Here is a 19,823-nt window from a genome sequence, read left to right as displayed (position 1 = left end):
TCTCAGGGTAGCCGTGACCATAGAAGTTAAGAATAACCTAGATGCATCTAATGAGAAAAGTTACTGGCAATATTTAGCAATGAATTCAGGAATAGCTTGGGGAGTTATTCTAGACCCTCTGAAATTTATAACTTCATGCACACCCGAGCATAGCAACATCTAGCAGGACCCTCAGCGGGCCCCCTTGGCCCCTCACCCATAACTCAGTGACCTGACACTGGTGACTCACCCTATTTCTTTTATTCCAGTGGCTCTCTTTCCTCTTCCCAACACTAAAGTTATCCCACCTATTTTGAGCCCATCCTAACCTGCCAGTACTTTTCCTTATAATTCTTCCAAATGACTACTGGTCACTCGTTTTTCTTGCCCACTTGGATGTCTGGGGCAGCTAAGATTGGCTGCCAATGAAAAGTGCACCCAAGAAGATGTTTCAGAGATTTATTCTTGTTCCCTAGCACTAATGCCCAAATGGTCCACTTGCAACATCAGCCAGACCCAACAGAATAGGGGTGGAAAAGGAGAAACACTGGCCCCTCTGCATGGATGGACTCTGAGCGTCCCAGGCAGTCAGCACTCCCCATGGGGTCCCTGTACACACAACGCAGAATGACAGCAGCAGACCTTTCTACTGGCTCTGAGTCATCTGCACTTAGACCTGCTGTTGTGTTTTCTCTTACTCATACATATTCGTCATTGCTAAATTTCAGTGCCAGTAGCTCCCTGTCAACCCATTTGTCTTTTAATTTCTTCACGGACATGTGTTAAAAGCATCTCCTAACATCTCCATTCCAAGCTGTGGTCATTGGTACCAGAACATTCCAGGATCAGGCTTCCTCCCTGTCTCAGGATTTCAAGGAAAGCCCTATATTTCTTTCCTGAGCAGGCTGCAGAGGCCACATTCAGTGCTGAGGGTTCTGGGTACAAACATTGAGAGCTGCAGACAGCTCCCATTCCAGCCATCACTGACGGAGAACCTAGTTGCCACTTGAACTTTGTAATCCCATAATAACTAGATGGATGAGTAAAATACTAAGTCCCCAGACGGAAGAGATACTCAGTTAGAGTTAGATTAATACATTCCACTTTGTATTCTCAACTTCGTTTCATGAATTCTATCAGATGGCTCATTCCATGTACTTCTTTTAACAACAACAAAGAAATATCAATATAAACATTTTCAGTAGGAAACATATAAAAATTAGTTTTCATTACCCCAGGGGCCTGAATGCAGTTGGAATGCAGCATTCCAGATGTCTTTCCCTGGGAGTTATATACAAACCCACTTTGACTGGTTTAATTGCCATTTTAAACTTCCACTATGTTCAAAATATAAATTTGTAGTTTATGTTTTTCTTCTGAGAATCTGATTCCAAATTTTAGTAGAGAGGCTGTGATCTCAGGGACAAGCTGGGTCCTTACTGTGCTCCCTGGGCCTCCACTGTACCCTGTCTCCCACTGAAGCCTCTCACCAGCTCTCACAGCCACCCCCCTACCCACCTCTCTCCAATGCCAGGGATGACACCCCTCTTCAATGCCAGGCCAGTCCTTGGAGTATTGAGGACACCGAGTGTAGCTAAAACCCCTTTCCTTGATCATCAACGCATTACATTCCCCATCACCAAACGCCCACATTCCTGTTTCTCAGTGCTCTTCTAGTTCTTTGTATTGGGAAACCATATCCTTAAATCTGGAACTTTGTGACTTACCCATTTCCTCAAGATACAGCCTCTCCCTAGGACCTCCTGATCTCCACTACCCTTCCCATGGTTTTTCTTTGTCCCTCCTAGAGGGCTATGGACTGACTGCTCTTTCTAGATTTAGCATCACTACAGTGAAGGTCAAAAATTTCCTTTATCTTTAAATACTCATCCATATAAACCCCATTCCTTTATAAGCATCCCCAAAGACTTCAGTTATTGTTCTCACAAGTGACCTGGACAGGATTCCAGCAAAGTATGAAGCCTAAGGACTCCATTTTTTCAAATAGCTTCTCTGCCATGGTGTGTATGCCCGTGCGTGTGTGCGTCTCTTCTGTGGCCAGTCAGAAACTGAGCTTGTTGAGATGAAGGAACTTTGCACATCTCCCAGCCCAGTGCAGCCAAGGTCCCCATGGAGGACGAGATAGTTACTTTGATAAACCCAGATACCAAATGATTCAGATAATGCGTTCACATGGTTAGGGTAGCTGAATTTAGGGGGAAAGCTTCATGCTCACTTCCTTCCCCAGGAAGCCTTGGTATCTTTTGAGATATATAACTTCCTACCAAGGCAAAGTTACATCCAGAGGACCCTCTGTCCAGTCTCAACTGCCCTTACCCTAGGTCCACAAACTACAGCTTGATCAGATTTTTTGGTTCTCTCCAACTCCTTTGTCTGGCCTCTGTATCCGCCATGCACGTGCACTCGTTTATGTTCATTCTCTCTTTTTTTCTGTCAGGAAGTTTAAAGCAAATATTAAAAAATGGGGGGAAAGGACAAGGTTCTGAGATACATAAACACCAGACAAGATATTGGTTTCTTCCTCCCACAGCATATTTTCCGTTAGATAGAGGATATGAGTAATGCTATCATTTATATAAAATTCAGCTTGCAAAGGAGTCTAAGAGTCTGGTTCTTAAAGATAATTGAATGAACATCTGTGCAATAAGAGCTAGGGGAGGTTACTAGTCTTATTTACAAGAGGAATTGGTATTTTTCCAAGAATGTTTGGCTGACAGCATTTGTAATGGTCAGGTAGAATGTTCTAGAAGGAGAGGGCAAGGTGCTTTGCCTTCACCCATCACAAATCTAGTCCAGATCCAGCCTGGACAGGGAGGTATCTCTAGCCATTTGGAAAAATCTATAGTAATATGACTTTTTTTACTTAATGCTTTTCCATATTGGCCAGTTAATAAGCCATGCTCATACATGTAACAGCATTGTGTTAAGATACAAAGGTAAACTACAGTAAATTATGCAATATATATGTCATTTGCAAACATTTTGATAAATCAATTTCAAACTTAATTGTGAGTCTCTCTAAGCCATTATATTTACTACTAAACTTATTTATGTTTTATCTAATGGCTGTGGGACAAGTAAATTTTCCTGTATATGCACCTCTTGAATTTTTACCTGGTGGGTGAGCTCAGAAAGCAGTGAGCATAAAAAGTCCTCTGCCACGAGTACCCAGACCTTGTAAGACAAGGACAGCCACGTCACAGTTTGGCGTTTTCTGCCATTGGTTTTTTAGATACAGCTGTGGGTTCAGAGCTGAAACTTATCTGGAATTGTGCCTTTTCTTGCTGTCATTCTGAAGTCACCTCACCCTGTACCAGTGAAAAGCCAGTGAGTCAGTCGCAGTCCTAAATCCACTATGGGAAATGAGACTTCCTCCCACCCCCACCACCTGCAAAGTAAATGAGTACCGGGTGTCTCCGTGTGTGTCACCAGAGAGGAATCTGTTATTCGGAAGACGGGAAGAGATCTTTTCTGTGTGTGAGAATGCACAGTGCACTGTTGCTCATTAATGATTCGTATCTTCCCCTTTCAGGTTCCTTTCAGTGCCACCATGTCACCGGTTCGCTTGCACTCCTCCAACCCCAACCTTTGTGCAGACATTGAATTTCAGACTCCCCCTAGCCACCTCACTGACCCTCTGGAAAGTTCAACAGATTATACAAAACTTCAAGAAGAATTCTGTCTAATTGCACAGAAAGGTAACACCAACTCTAACGTGCCCTTTCAAGAAGTACTCTTCTTTGACGAGAGATTGCCATTTACTCCTTTATCCTTGTCTAGGTGGTCATGGGGAAAGATGAAATGGTTTATGTACTGGTTGGAATTCTATATACAGAATGCAGTAGGATACGACGCCTACATCTTGGGACAACACAAATCATAGGTTTACTGTTTTGACTGAGTAAAGAAAGTGTCATTGGTGGTGGGGCAGCGAGGAAGGAAGAAAGACAAAAAGAGTTATCCTGGACAGGCCAGGTTATAAATTATTCTTGAAAGTGTGTGTTAAATGGAGCATCTCAGCCAATACTCAAGAGTCAGGTGGTGCAGGAAACCAGAGGGAGCACATGGAGGGCACCTCTCGGAATGCTTTTGTTTTAACTATATTTTTATTGATTTCAGAGAGGAAGGGAGAGGGAGATAGGAGAGATAGAAACATTGATGAAAGAGAGACATGAATCGGCTGCTTCCTGCTTGCCCCACGATGGGGATGGAGCCCGCAGCCCAGGCATGTGCCCTGACTGGGAATTGCTTGGTTCATAGGTTGATGCTCAACCACTGAGCCAGGCCAGCCCAGCTGGGAATGTTGAAGTCAACAAAAATTTGTATTCTCGAACCATCAGCACAGATATACCATCAGATATTTCTTTAATTCTATTATCCTACAACAACAAAGCTAAAACATCTTCCCCCCTTTTCCTCTATAGGTTTCTCTGTTGGAATGCCAACCCTCTTTCACCTGCTCTTTTACTCCTAGTACATCTTTATTACATTTTTTAGCTGGATGCTAATTATGTCACTAGTCTAGAGTAATATTATTTTGCTTATAAAATAGCATTGATTACAGTCAGTAGAGCCAGTAACTTTTACTCGTATTGGGAGAGGGAGTGTAGGAGTAGGTAGAACGAGACAATGTGAGTAGCTGCTTAAGGGAGATGAGTACATTTGAAGGTAGTCCCAGGAAAGCTTTGTGAATATAGTTGCAATCCTGAGGCTTTCAGGAAATCCAAGTTTCAACAGAATTTTAAAGCCTTTTGAAACAACGTATTTTCTTTTCAACTGTGCTAGGAAAAAGAAAGGGCTTCTCTATGACTGTTGAGTGAACCCTTTAGAAAGAATTATGGATTTTGAAATGACTGAGTCTGCTTTTACAGCTGCCAGTGGGATTGATGTGTTCCAGCTATCAAGTTATTACCTTTAAATTGATGATGGAGAGAATGTAGCAATAAATCATTAGGTTGTGAGTCCCTTGTTATCCCACCATTTTTCCTCTTTAATATGGGCCAGTCTTTATGCTAAAATTTTCCACTTCTAAAAAATAACCTTTCTCAAATAAGGAAATTCCTCTTTTTAGTAGATCTTGAATATTATAGCAATTCTGTTATGGTAACGATGAGAGTTGTAAATTCAACCTTTTGTAATTTAAAATTAAAGACTGCTGCAGATTACACCAATGTATGTTGTTAGGTATGCAGGAGTTGGGAAGGGAACTAGAGTTTTTATTGTTACTTTTAAATCAAAATACTTCTAACATCAAGATATTCCTGGCTAAGAAAGGATTGCAGGTACTGTTCTTAAGACCAAATCAGTTCCTAACTCAAAGAGAACTAGTAAGCACTTTCTAGATCAGCTGCCTGTTTTTTTGTTGGCAGTGATAAGGTATGGCTGGTGATTCGGGGTGTGAAGGAATTCACAATGAAAAGAAGAGATGTAGAGAGGAAGTTTATTTTACTTTCCCTCAAGGGAAAAGACCAAGTATTGCTAATCAATACAGGGCAAGAAGTAAATGGCAGCCTGCTCTTCTAAGCAGAGGCTGTAGCTAAGCAACAAGGAAGGGAGGGGAATTTTGGGCTGAAGTTGAGTAGATATCAGGGAGGTTGTCTTGAAAAAATTATTGTTGGTTTGTTTTTCAGGAGACAGTCCAGGCAGGTGTCCTAGGGAGGTGTCTTATCAGTATTTTTCCTAAGCCTGTAAAACATGTTTAGAATAAAAGTTATTAAAACTTCAAAAGAGGCGTGTTTGAAGAGGATGGGGGAAGGGAACTTTTTACTAACTAGAGACCCCTTGGTGCGAATTATCCCTGAGTTGTAAAAACAGCAGGGAGGAGGGGTATGCAAGAATGTAGCCTTGAGAGTAGCTTATCTTGTCTCACAGTTTGAGTAGAGGAGCTCTTTGAATCAGAGGAGCTAACACTCTTAGGGTTTAATTGCCAGGTGCTTCTCATAAACTGTAGAAGGCTACAGCAAAGAAAAAGAAAGCCTTTTTTTCTGTCCTTACAGGCAGGACTTATAAAATGCTCTCTTTGGGATGTACACTTTTGGGAAATAATTTTTGGATAGTTCTAAATAATGTGCATGTGTCTTCATGGTACACAGAACTGCTCAGATGCTCTCATCAATTATGGCACAGTAAAACTTGTTCCCTTTTCCTTCTAGGAATTGTGAATTAATGTATAAATATTGATATTAGAATTGGTATGCTGCTCCCAAGTCTTTGTTGGCTTATCTGGTATGAAATGCTATTCATCCTGAATAATTACCATTACCATATTTGTTTTTTGTATAAGTATTATGATAGATTCAGTATTAAAGCTGACTTTTAATTAGGCTGTAATATAACCTTTCCAGAAAACATCTATGCACGAGTTAAAATGCAAAAAAAGTTTATAATTTTGGACATTCTTTCTGGACCGATTTGATCTCTGTTTTTCGCTTTTCTCCCCACCCAGTTCATTCCCTTTTGAAGTCTGCATTTAATAGCATAGCTATAGAGAAGGAGAAGCTTAAGCAGATGGTTTCTGAGCAGGATCACAATAAAGGCCACAGCACACAGATGGCACGACTCCGACAGTCACTGTCTCAGGTAAACGAGAATGTGTGTTTCAAGCTCATAACATATTCCAATCCCTGTATGGCACAAATGGGGGTGGAGGCAGTCATGAGACTGTAAGTCTCCTCAGACATTGAGTATCAGTATTAAATATTATTACTTTTTTTCCATAAAATGTCAAGGTAAGAGTGAAATCAACCAAACTTACTTGCAAATATATAATGATTTTGGCTGATTGAATACTTTTAATGCCTCTTCATGGTTATGTATAAGGCAGTCTCTGGTTTAAAGAAAAAGAATCATGCATTTATATACATGGTTTACACGCCTAAAATATGGTCAGGAATATATTCAATCCAATGTTAGAACAAAATCTACTAGGGCCCTAGCCAGTTTGTCTCAATGTACAGAGCTTTGGCCTGGGGACTGAACAGTCCTGGGTTTGATTCACATGCCTGGGTTGTGGACTTGATCCCTAATAGGGGGCATGCAGGAGGCAGCTGATCAATGATTCTCTCATCATTGATGTTTCTGTCTTTCTCTCCCTTTCCTTTCTGAAATCAATAAAAATATACATATTTTTTAAATCTACTAGGTATTCCATACTTAATATTTTTTCCACTTAAAATACATTTCAATCTGTTGAAAATTACTGATTACTGTTATACCTCTTTTTTCCTGATTTGTACTCTTAGGGTTTTCTTCCTATTTAAGTTATGTTCTCTGAAGTTATACTTTCATATTTCAATATATATATTATATAGTAGATATTACTCAATACCTATTTATTATGTAGTATTCAATATATATTAAATTTATCTTATGAATATTAATTCAATCCCATGTATTTCAAAGTTGAAATTTCTGATTAAAAGCCTTTAATGCTATACTTCTGCTTTTTTTACACTGAGTACTTGCTCTGAAATTAATATTTTCTTTAGTTTATAAATGCACTTTTAAAAATTACGAGAATTCAATGCTGTTATGTGATTTTGCGTGAGAACTCAGTGTTTATATAAAATATTGTTCACTTCCTGGTGCCTTGGATCAGAGTGAAGGAGCAAGCAAATCCTGGGTAAGTGGTTTTCCATGTGGGTCAGCTCCTGCTTGAACACTTTCCCTCAGGCCCTAAGAATTAGACTGAAACCATCTCGCTATGTTTTATGTACCTGAACTGTCAGTTTCTTTTCAATGTGAAGTTTCATGTTATTGAGTGCTGTTATCTGGACCATGTTTTCTGTGTTCAGTTAAGGTGAAACACTGCCAGTTAAGGTGCATATCCTGCTTCCAGTGCAAAACTAGGGACTTGGGAGCATGAGCATCAAAAGCAGCAACTATGTGCCAGTCTGCAGAGGGTTTTGCTCATAAGCACATTAATGGTTTTCCCTGGACAACTCTCATGGCATGTATTTGTTACAAATACATGCTATGAGTCCATGTTAATTGACCTTCTAAATAATGATTCTAAAAGTATCATGAATCAGAAGATCAAAATAATGGTGAAGTAAACATGTAAATGTCGTCTTATAAACGTAAAATGCACTCTTGCCCCTACATGCTGCAATGTTTCCTTAAGATGTATCTGTTTGTGGAGGCTTAGTAATAAGAAAACAAGAAAATGTGTTTGATTTTTGCTTGCTTGCTTGCTTTTATTTACTTGTTGGTAAGACAGAGAATGGCAAATAGAGGTCTGGGTTGGGGTATCCAGTGAGATTAGAAATGATGAGAAAGAGAAATTTTTAAAGTTACTCAGTTGTTTATTCTTTTATTCATTTCACTCAACTGACCATATATGAAACACGATGCAAGGTGTGGAATAGCAACATCGAAGTAGCCCTGGCCATGTTCCCAGGAAGCTCATGATCTGACTCATGAGATGAACAGTGTTTATCAGGAAACAGTTAAGCAGACCATGCTGTAGTCCATTCACATTGGAACGTGGATGGTGCAGATTCCCAGGGCTTTGGTTATTCAGAGGAATGGAGGAGCTCTGAGCTGTGAGCAGAGTCACAGCTCAGAAGGAACTGAGCCTTGAATTAGGCCTGAATATATAGCAGAAGCTCACAGGGAAGGACCTGATGTTAACATGTCAAAAGTAAAATACAGCAAAATTATATCAACTTTGCATCCTTTGGGTTAAATATTTCCTTCCCTCATCAAAACATATTTACTTACATCTAGACCTAGAGCCTCAATAGATTTTTGTTGTTCTTATATTTTTTTAACCAAAATGCTCAATTTTATCCTCAAAAGATGTAAAAAATAATTTGGTACTATAAAGATGGTTAGTTATACCCTATTCACAACAATTCAGTTCTTCTAATTATGTATTATCACAGCATTTTGGCTATGTTCACACTCTAGTGTCAATCTCTACCTTCCCATTGAACCAATCCTATTCCCATCACCTCTGAGGCTGGTCTTTCTTTTGAAACTCACTGTAGCCTTGGCTTAAACATTTAAGTTTACTGTCAGTTCACTCTTTGAAGAATCATTCTCCATGGTTAGACCACTGGAGAGCTATCTGGAGGATGGCAAAAACATGAGTGAACAGGAAGCATTAGTCTAGGAAGAGGAGTTAAGCAGGTAGGGATCAGTTCATTAAGGACCACACAAAGGAATTGAGATTTATCTTGTCAGTGTTAGGGAGGCCTTAATTTTAACTAATGAGTGAAATAAGAATTTCAGAAATTGGAAATATTGCTACATGTTTTTGCATATTAGAAAGATTATTGGTACAGTACGGAAGATAGATAAAATTAAGGCAAAATCAGTTGGGCAGACTCTAAGATGTTTAAGATAGTGCAGGCCTGAACTAGGGAGGTGACAGGGTGTGTAGAAGGAAGGGATTAATTTCAAAAACACTGAGAGGGAAGAATCAGCATGGATCAGAGATCAACTGAATATTATTAGAAAGGGACAAGGAGATAGAGTCAAAACTAATTTTTAGGTTGTTTACTTGCATAGATGATAGTTCTTTCCCCAAGAGAGGGACTACAAGAGGAACTGATTTGGCAAGGGTAAATAATGAGTGGTTTTTGTGGAGACTGATGTGACTGTGGGAAATCTAACAAGTAATTAGGTATGTAGATCTTGAGCTCAGGGGAGAGGTCTGGGCTGGAGAGAAAAATAGATACTCCAGTATGTCACTGAAGTTATAGATGTTGATAAATTGTGTTTTCAGTGCTGCAGCAATGGTGCTGCAGCAGAGAACATAAATAGAGGACAGGCTGGAAAGAAAAAAAAAAAAAAAAAAGAGGATCCTTAGATGGAAACCCAGGGAGGCAGCTGAAGAATCTAGATAGCGATGACCATTGATATCAAGGTTAAAGAGTTTTGATAAAGTCAATAAGGAAATGGTTAGCAGAATCTGATTTAGCAGCAAATAACATATAGACTGAAAGCAAATAAGGAGACATTGAAGGTGGGAAACAATTAACTGATAGAGCCATCATTTGGTTGGCCAACTCTAATTTTATTGTCCCTCTTTTAATATAGCACTTAAAATTGAAGCAGATGTTAAATAACTTTAGAACATTGAGGCAGTTGTTCTGAATGTTTCTATATTAATATAACTTCACATTGCAGTGTGAATTTAGATAGCCTAAAGACATCTTTGATCCACATTCAAATGTCATCAGTTAAATCCCCAGATATTTATTTTATGACCCGTTAGCAAGTCAAATCTCCCCACAGGGAAGAAGTAGATAGACTGTATTTAAATAACTTCTTAAACTAGTCTAACATCTTTAAAGCATATTTTTTATTTGACATAAGTCCTATTTGATATGCATCTTCTGATTAAAATGCTGTTTTTCAATAAAGTTTTAAAATATACCAACTTGGCAAATTCCATCCTTTTAGAAGGCACAAAGTATATAATATACATGAAATTAGCATTCTTCACTACAGGCTCAGCCTAAATTGTTGCCTGCCTTGGGCATGTAATAATTTGCAAGACTCAATAGTATAATGAATCCCTCTTCTAAAGTGATGTTTCTCCCCTGATCTGTGTGTACACAAAGGCATACATAATTCTGTTGTTTTACCGCCATGAAACTTTAAAAGTAACTTTCACACCTGAGAGACAGTACAGATGCTGGATTCAAACCTGTAGGACAGACCATTATATGTGACATCTAGCCCTTTATAAATGACTTTATTTCACAACAGCTGTAGTTTTGTGTTTCAATGAATGTAAAATCCTGGAAACCAAATTGAAGTCGTATCAATAAGACTAAGGTAACCTCAGCACTCCAGATTACTATAATAATAAAAGATTCAACTTAACTTGAGTCTGTCTTTAATACATTATACTTTATTACTGTTATTAATGTGATTTCTGGACCCAGAATTTGTGCACAGCTTATGCTAAATGCAATGGGTGTTGTGCCTATACAAATGTGAGCATCAGAATATGATCCTTCTATTCCATCTAGAATTACTGTACTTCATTAAACCAAAATGCCACCAACTGTTAGATGGACCATCATTTTGTGCACTACTAAGAAACAAAAACTGCTGTCAGTTAAAGTGACTCGGTGCTTCAGAGGTGTTAAATGTGGGGGGAAATGTGCATCTTAGAATTAATGAACTGTGGTGTGTATGGAAATGTAAGCAAAAATTTGGCTTAAGCATTGCCCGGCCTCGGTGGCTCAGTAGTTGAACGTTGACCTATGAACCAGGAGGTCAACGGTTCAATTCCTGGTCAGGGCACATGCCCAGGTTGTGGGCTGGATCCCTCGTGGGGCATGTGCAGAAGGCAGCCGGTCAATGATTCTCTCTCATCATTGATGTTTCTATCTCTCCCTCTCTCCCTTACTCTCCGAAATCAATTAAAAAAATTTAAAAAAAATTTGGCTTAAGGCACTGAGTAGCATAATTAAAATTCCAATCATAGAATTTACCATCCTTTCTATCTATAGCATTCACATATCCCAAATAAATATTAAATGTTGAGATAAAAGTTCCATATATATTTGTTTGTTTCTGAATTCAAGAGTTTCCTGAGACTTGGCTAAATTTTTTCTGTTCAACGATATTCTTCATGGAATCTTTTAAATCTTTTTGTTTGTTTAGCTATACAGTAGCTTCAAATTAATATAATTATCAACATAGTTGGCAATATTAACTAAGGCCTTAACCCTTTGGTCCATGGCTGATATCTGTAGTCTAAGAGGTAAAACTGAATGCAGAAATCATTATGCTCTTGACCATTCATGGCAGCTTTATTTAGTCTAGTAAAATTCAGTAACAGCCTAAGTGCCAATAATAGGAAATAATCACTTATTATGCAACTATTAAAATCATGTTTATGAATATTTTGCACCATAAAATAAATGTTTATATGCAGAGAATAAGTGGCATGTATAACGTGAAGTATGCACCATTGCATAAACTAAAAAATACATAGGAAAAAATATACCAAGCTGTCAATGGTTGGTTGATTGAGTATTAAGGTATGAGTTTTTAAAAATAGATTGCTACTTTTTGCATTTTCAAAATATAGCATAGTATAAACTATACTATAAATATACTACATTTTCCAAGTATATGTATTTTTTCATTGAAAAAACAAGGTTATTTTAAAGAGATATCCAGAATTTGATTCTTGGTAGCTCTAACTGGGACAGTTTCCACTCTCATTTTCTCATTCGTTTTGAACCAGTTTTGCTTTGACCCAAAGAGTTTAAGTCTCTGATTATTCCATCTTGCCCTCTGTTTTATATCCTTCTCCAGCCATCAGGCCTTCCCAGAACCCACAATTCCACTCAGTAAAGAGTATGTATGCCAAATTCTCACCCAGCCTATGGCAAATTCTCACCCATTACTTGGTTGGGTGGATGAATGGTAGTTCATAGCCAGAGAGATGGAGATTGGGGCAGTTGACTCTGGCTCACATCTTCAAGGTGATAACTTCTTTTATAGCTTGGGAAGGAGTTGTGTATTTCTTGGATATACTAGACTTGAGTGTGTATGAGATGTTGGGGAAATGCACATACCATGTGGAGAGTTTTAGTGAAGTCCAAGTTCATTAACAAAGGCAAAGTAGTGAGAATAAGTACAGAACCTGCCCAGTGAAGAATCTAGGCAGAGTTCCTGAGCCTCCCTGTTAGGCCTACATGCCGCTAGTAGACCAATGTTACTACTGACGAGTCCCCATAGCTTTTCTTGCTCGTTGGCTGATGGGAGTGGCTGGGGATCTGCCTCCTTTTTCCTTGCTTCGTCCAGGCTCCTTGGGTGCATTCCATACATTGTTTCTGCCATAACCTGGCATCTTCCATAACCTGGCATCTTCCATATTAATTATCACTAACAGCATCATTTCACTGAACATACCTGTATTCCTCAATGTTCCCAAGGCCTCCAAGATATAATTGCAGAGAAAATAGTTGAGTTTTAGGGAAGGAAATAATAAATATGGTCCTGAGCACTGCCTGACAGCTCTACACCACAAAGCTCATTAGTTGTAGCAAACATCAGAAACAGTCCTTAGGGGAGGCCGGGGGAATGTCAAGTGGGGGGGGGGGGGGGGGAGGAGACATATGTAATACTCTTTGTAATACTTTAAGCAATAAAAACATAATAATAATAATTAAAAAAAAAAACAGTCCATACAATCGAGGCAAAAGGAGGAGCTTCCGGGGAAGATGCACAGAAGTGGGCTGTTGCATGCTCAGTTGTATGCTCGCACTTTCTGCCACTGGGGTTGTCAGAGTTGGGACAGTATATTTATTTGGAACAGTACATGCATTTTTGTGCTGTGTAAAACTTTTTTCTACCACTGCATATATATTATTAATAAAATATTCCTTTAAAAATATTAGCTCATTCCTTATGGGTATTAATGGCTAGAGGTTATCTTGTGTGCCTTCATGCGTATCTGTAGGCAGAATCACATTCAGTGAATATTGGACAAGATGAGAGCTTAAATGAGAATTTCACTTTTTTAAATATCCAGAGCAAACAATTCTACAAAATGTTTCTTATAAATGGCAGACCTGTGTTTAAAACTCCCACCCTAAGGAAAACCATTACTTAACCTTGCCCTTGAGTTTTTGTGGGGTTGTTTCATGAACTCTGTTCCACTGGTAACAGAAAGTACAGTCACTTTGGAGGAACTATTAGTTGAGGTTTGTATGAAACCCTGAAATCAAGACTGTGATTCTGCAAATAAAACCATCAAACAACCTACCACAAGGCCTTCAACGTCCAAAACAGCAAAATACATCTGGTTCCAATTATTTCAGTAATTAAGACAACTTTCAATATATACTTTGAACAGAGTACTAATGAAAGAACAAATAAGCATGTGTGTAGTAGTGGCAGTGGATAGGAATAATGCAGTATTTTCTCTTTAAATGCTAAGTGAGATTTTGTTCCAAGAAAAATGACCCTGCCCTAGCTGGTTTGGCTCAGTGGATAGAACGTGGGCCTGTGGACTGAAAGGTCCCAGATTCGATTCCAGTCAAGGGCACATGTCTGGGTTGCGGGTTCAATCCCCAGTTGGGGGCATGCAGGAGGCAGCCAATCAATGATTCTCTCTCATCATTGATGTTTTTATCTCTCTCTTCTCCCTTCCTCTCTGAAATTAATAAAAACATTTTTTTAAAAGAAAAATGATCCTGAGCACCTTTGCAGAATGTAGACATTAGAATTCTTCCCTTGGAGCATGTGGTTTATTTATTAAAACTGGACACATATTTCCTCCTACCTGCAAATGTAATGACTATATCCATCTTTAATCCATCAATACTTGACTGTCCACCAAACCAAATGTGTTGTATTTTACTGGCCAGTTCTAAAGACTTTATACAAAAGCCAAAAGCTGTGAGTGAACAAATTTCTTCTCAATAAACAGAAGCTGGATTGAAGGGAGAGAACAGAGACCATTCTGTGCTCCATGCTCAAGGACTATGCACTGCACCACGCAGATGTGACATTAGCCACTATACTTTATCCTGGGTGTTTTAATAGGCACCGTCTTATGATTATATGACATTTGTATATTGGTTTGTTGTGTTCACTGGGCCTTGTCCTGGAAACTCGATGTGACTCTGGCTAGCTACATCTCTCGTGTATATGGAGGATGCTCCCCTGCATCGATCGGATGCATGCACCTTTGTCCACGGGCTCCTGTAGGCAGCCGTGCTGTGTGGAGCTGCTCTCTAGGCCGTGTTTTACTGGTGCTGAAAGCAACGTGATGCAGATAACGTGCAGTTAGTTTCCTCTCTGTGTTCTGTTCTTCATTACGCTTGTCCGTGTCTCTGCTGTTCAGTGAAGGCACCTTTTGGTTCTGCTGCATTGTCATATGTACTAATTACGTGCTCCTGGAAAATGAAAATACAGCTATTTTCTTTCACCAAACTGAAAAATAATTCTCTAAACTATAAAGCCAATTCATTGTTCATTTCATTTCCAAATAATTTTTACGGTAACAATCTGGCTTTCAAACTTTAGAGACTAGAACAAAAAAATTTGAAAGAATTAATAGCTTTAATCCCCAGGTCTAAAATGTAATATATATGTGGTGGTAGATGGGCTTGGGTGTAACGGGCCTGACCTAAGGGAGAGAAAATTCCATGAATCATTTTTATGAAATCCATGACCTCTTTCAACCCTCTAACCTACTGAGTAGTAGTCTTATATGACACAAAATGAATCTCTTAATTCTGAGCCATTTGTTTCCTTTTTACCAGTAGGATCAGGCTTATGATGACTCCAAAAGTTACAGCTAAGGACATCATCGTCTTTGTTGTCTGAAATGTACCTGTGTGCTTGTTCTGTATTATGCTTGCTTATTAACTTGAAATTACATGTGCGGTTTTTGTTGTTTTAAGGCACTCAACCAGAATGCTGAACTAAGGAGTCGGTTGAGCAGAATACACTCAGAATCTATTATTTGTGATCAGGTTGTCAGTGTAAATATTATTCCTAGCCCTGATGAGGTAAGGCTCAATTTTAATAGATGTGGAGTACTTATTTTATAGCATCTAAATCTACTGCATATTTTGTTTATTTTTATACAGTTCTTTCACTATTAACATCATTCCCTGCATAAATATTTGTGTTGCTGGCAGTTCAGTATTCTTTGGAGGGAAAGGGTGTACATGAGCTTGACATTCTTGGTGATCAGGGTCTATTTTTATCTATTCCTACGTTCACCGGATGCCACCGAATATTTAGTTTATGTCTACTCCATCTGGTGAATTTTCTGTATCTGTCTCAGTCTTCATTTGAAATGTTCATATTATGAAATGGCTCATGCAATGTTTGTTTTTTTTTAATGTTTAGCTGAGAAATTGCTAAATGAATATTTTCTTAAGGTTTATTTTTAAAGTCCTATCTTAGTAGTCGTCTGACCTTTCTAAGATAATTCGAATGGTGCTGCTATTGCTGCTGCTGCTGATACTTAATAGCTAATGTGTGTTGAGTGAATGCTTATTATGTGCTGGGCGTTGTGCTAACCCCTTTACATGTGTTATCTCATTTGACACTCCCAATAACCCTCTGAGGTAGGTGCCCTTATTCCATTTTTTCAGAAGAATTTTTGAAGAAATGGTAAGAGGTAGGAGAACATTCAGTATTTGGGCTAAACTTAAGTGTGTACTTATTTTTTAACACTTTTTAAAATTATTGTTTTATCGCATGAGAATTAACACTTTGCAGCAGTGATATTAGACCTTTAGATATAGTCCTACATACAACAAGGTGAGAGATTTACCTAATATGAAGGTCATATTTGTGCCAAAAATATGTTTACTAGAAATCTACAAGTGCAGCAGTTCTCCCATCTAACTCCTTGAGAAATGTCATCTCAACGCAGCTTCTCTGAAGTTGCCCACCTGCCTGGTACCCATGATCTCTGATGACACTAATGCTCACTCAGCTGCCCAGAAATAATCTAGAAGTATTTCTAAAACTCTATCATTTAAACATTGGTTAGCAGTCTCAGTTTGAATCTTTTTAAACCTAAAATGTTTACTAGAATGTACATATGTAGAATGTATATATTACAGTTCTCTTACACATATTTTAATGGAAACTTAAATATCTTCATTGAGAATTATATTTATCACTGACGGAATGAAAAATACAGTTTGAAATAAGGTTTAATAGTCTAGTCATGTTTCCTTGCAAAATGACTTTTGTATATTCTGTTTTAAAAATTAGTCTTGTAGATTGTTTTCTTAGAATATTTATAGTGTTTCTTCAAATACTTTTTGAGGTTTAGTATCCTAGTTGGACTAAAGCTAGTAATGAAAGACATAAGTATATGAGAATGAACTCATTACTATAGTCAGTTTGGGGTATTGATAGGGACCCAGTTTGTTAAATTCCACTTAATATTAGGCATAAATTTGAAATCAAGTCATGGTATCAGCACCTTTCAACTATGCCTTTTAGATTCTTTAGACATATTGGAAGAACATTTATGCAGTCATTTCTGAGTTGCAAGTGAAAATTACTTGTGGTCATCACTCTTTTAACATATGGTGTGAAATTCTCTAGAAATCTGGGTAGCACATCATGGTCTAATTTGAACAAATAGCTATTCTTTGTACCAATAATGATTGCACCATATGCTTCTCTCTTCTGTAGCCTGGCGAGCAAATCCATGTCAGTCTCCCTCTGTCACAGCAAGTAGCAAACGAGAGCCGCCTCTCCATGTCAGAATCTGTCTCTGAGTTCTTTGATGCCCAAGAGGTGCTCCTCTCTGCAAGCTCATCAGAGAATGAGGTAACGTTCTTTGGGCTGTCAGCCCCAACTATGAGTTTGTGTTAAAGAAAGTGAGATTCTGAGACTTTTTTAACATCATTGTAAGATATCCAAGTTGTAACAAAGGCAAAAGCATGAAAACTATGTTGGTTCCTATTTACTGAGCACTTAATGCTTCTGAACATCAACTTATGACTCTTAAATTTGATGCATAAAGGGAAAGAATCAAGCACTTATTCTAATTTTCTTGTATGATTTATATTTTAGAGTAACCAAATAGTTGATTATATAGAGTATTATATAGAAGGAGACTAGCTAATCATTGTAGAAAGAATGAAAGAATTTGAGTCATCATTCATGCTTGCACATGTATTATATAACACTAGAGCCCAGTGCACAGATTCGTGCACTGGTGGGGTCCTTCATCTTGGCCTGCAGTGCCGGGAGCCGGTCCATCCTTGCTGTTTCAAAGGACCTGGCATATATGGCATACTGTTCTTAAAATGTTTGCTCACCTTCTTGGCACTATGTGTTTTAACCAAGGTCTCCTCTCTGAGAAAGATTGTTTCCCCAGGTAGGGATTTTCCCCTGAAGTTAGGGAGGGAATTAACCCCCTCAACTAAGTGCCAGGCGGGTAATTAATCACTTTAAATACGAACAATCATGCTTAAGCTACATAATCTTTACTCCCTGGAATGGAGATAAGAAACGCCCTAACCTTTGTAATAGAGATTGATAGGATTGAATCAACTGGTATAAATACAGATGTAACAAGACAGCAGCAGACAGAACTAAGAAGACAGGACGGGGAGAGACAGAAATTGGCACAGAACCTACACAGAACGGTCTCTAGAGACAGAAGAACTTCGCTGGAGAGAACATGGCAAAAGATCCTGGAGAGAAACTGGCCTCAGAACCTAGAGACAGAACCTAGCAAGAGAACATGGCAAAAGATCCTGGACTGAACCTGACTACAGAAATTGGCAAGAGAACCTGACTAGAACCTGGTGACTGAACCTGGCTGGAGAACCTGGACAGAACCTGGCTGGAGAACCTAGCGAGGGAACATGGCTACTGAACCTGGCTGGAGAACCTAGACAGAACCTGGCTGGAGATCCTAAGCAGAACTTCGCTGGAGATCCAGACCAGAAGTTGGCTGGAGATCCTGGCTAGGCTGCTGATCAACTGAACGCTGTCTCCGTGTCATTCCTTCTTCGCCGACTCCGTCCACACCTTTGGGGACCCCTGGACCCGCTGGGGTCAGACCCCGGCACTGCAGGATCAGGCCGAAACCAACATTCCGACATCCCCCTAGGGGTCCTGGATTGTGAGAGGGTGCAGGCCAGGCTGAGGGACCCCACTGGTGCATAATCAGGGCCGGGGAGGGACCGCAGGAGGGCTCCAGGGCGTGTCCAGCCCATCTTGCCCAGTCCCAATCGGCTGGACCCCAGCAGCAAGCTAACCTACCAGTCACACGTCTGCCCCCTGGTGGTCAGTGCACATCATAGTTACTGGTCAAACGGTCGAATGAATGGTCGGACACTTAGCATATGAGGCTTTTATTATATAGGATATTATGTATAAAGATATCTTAACCAGAGATGTGAATTTGAACTGAGAAGGATAATGTCTAGCATATTTAGTTGGGTAATTATGGTCTGGGGAGGTTACCACTGACTATCATAAAAGCTTTATTGGATTGTTTTCATGCCCATGAGTCTTGGCAAGGTTGTGGCAACAAGGAATCTCTTATTTAGTCAGGTTTCAGAAATGTATCCTTTTACTGAAATTTAGTCCAGTAGGCTTTATTATTATTATTATTATTATTATTATTATTATTTTGGCATGGGAGAAGCAGCCAAAAGTTTTCCCACACAGTTGATTAGCAATATTATCATTTGAGATCGCAAATCTGTACTGCATTTTGACAAAAAAAAAAAAAAGAAACAAAATAGTTGCTAAATGCTATTTTTATATGTATAGATTATAGTTTGGAAGAAAACATTCTGACAATTAGTAGTAGTTGTTTTTGGATATTTGTAATTACCAGTGATTTTAGAAATATAAATGAGTTGAAAAGAGAAAGAAATAATGAGCACATATATCACTTTTATAATGGAGGAAAGGTAAAATAGAAATGTTATGTCAGACACTAAATTTGATATGCACCTGCCTCCCAGGTCCCTAATCATGCATTACCAGATTCACAGACTCCCATTCACAACTGAGTACTTGTTTAATTATTCATAGTGATAATTGATGCTATCAGATAGACAAAATAATCAGGCTTGCTGATTAGCATCTCTTTCCCTGTAGGCACATCTTCATGGGAAGCCTAATTGTAGTCAGGAGGTTGTTTGGTGAGCAAGGAAAGACTGGAAGCAGGAGAAGTGAGTTGAGTGAACTTGAGGACAGGAGGGCCAGGAAATAATAGCTTTAACCTTTCATCTCCTTAATAAGGAGGGATACGCTGCCACATGGATGGGTTATTTGTGTCTGTGATCCAGTCTCTATGCCCCCATTCTGGAGACATGCTACCAGCATTTTCTTTTCTGACT

The 19,823-nt window shown here is 38.9% G+C and overlaps 1 protein-coding gene across 2 annotated transcripts in view; it reads left to right on the top strand.

Moving 5' to 3' along the window:
- OSBPL6 (oxysterol binding protein like 6) overlaps positions 1-19,823 on the top strand; it is a 181,798-nt gene that overhangs the window by 145,469 nt on the left and 16,506 nt on the right. The window contains exons 13-17 of one of the 2 annotated variants that reach the window (XM_081095262.1): positions 3,533-3,698; positions 6,446-6,579; positions 7,598-7,621; positions 15,387-15,494; positions 17,149-17,286. In XM_081095262.1, the coding sequence (XP_080951388.1) occupies positions 3,533-3,698; positions 6,446-6,579; positions 7,598-7,621; positions 15,387-15,494; positions 17,149-17,286 (570 nt within the window). The remainder of the gene's footprint in view (positions 1-3,532; positions 3,699-6,445; positions 6,580-7,597; positions 7,622-15,386; positions 15,495-17,148; positions 17,287-19,823) is intronic. The other variant, XM_081095263.1, reaches the window with a different exon arrangement.

Source organism: Myotis nattereri (assembly GCF_964212035.1).
Source record: "Myotis nattereri genome assembly, chromosome: 7".
NCBI classification, from domain to species: Eukaryota; Metazoa; Chordata; class Mammalia; order Chiroptera; family Vespertilionidae; genus Myotis; species Myotis nattereri.
Note: the sequence above shows the minus strand (reverse complement) of the source record. Positions and strands in the feature narration are given on the sequence as shown.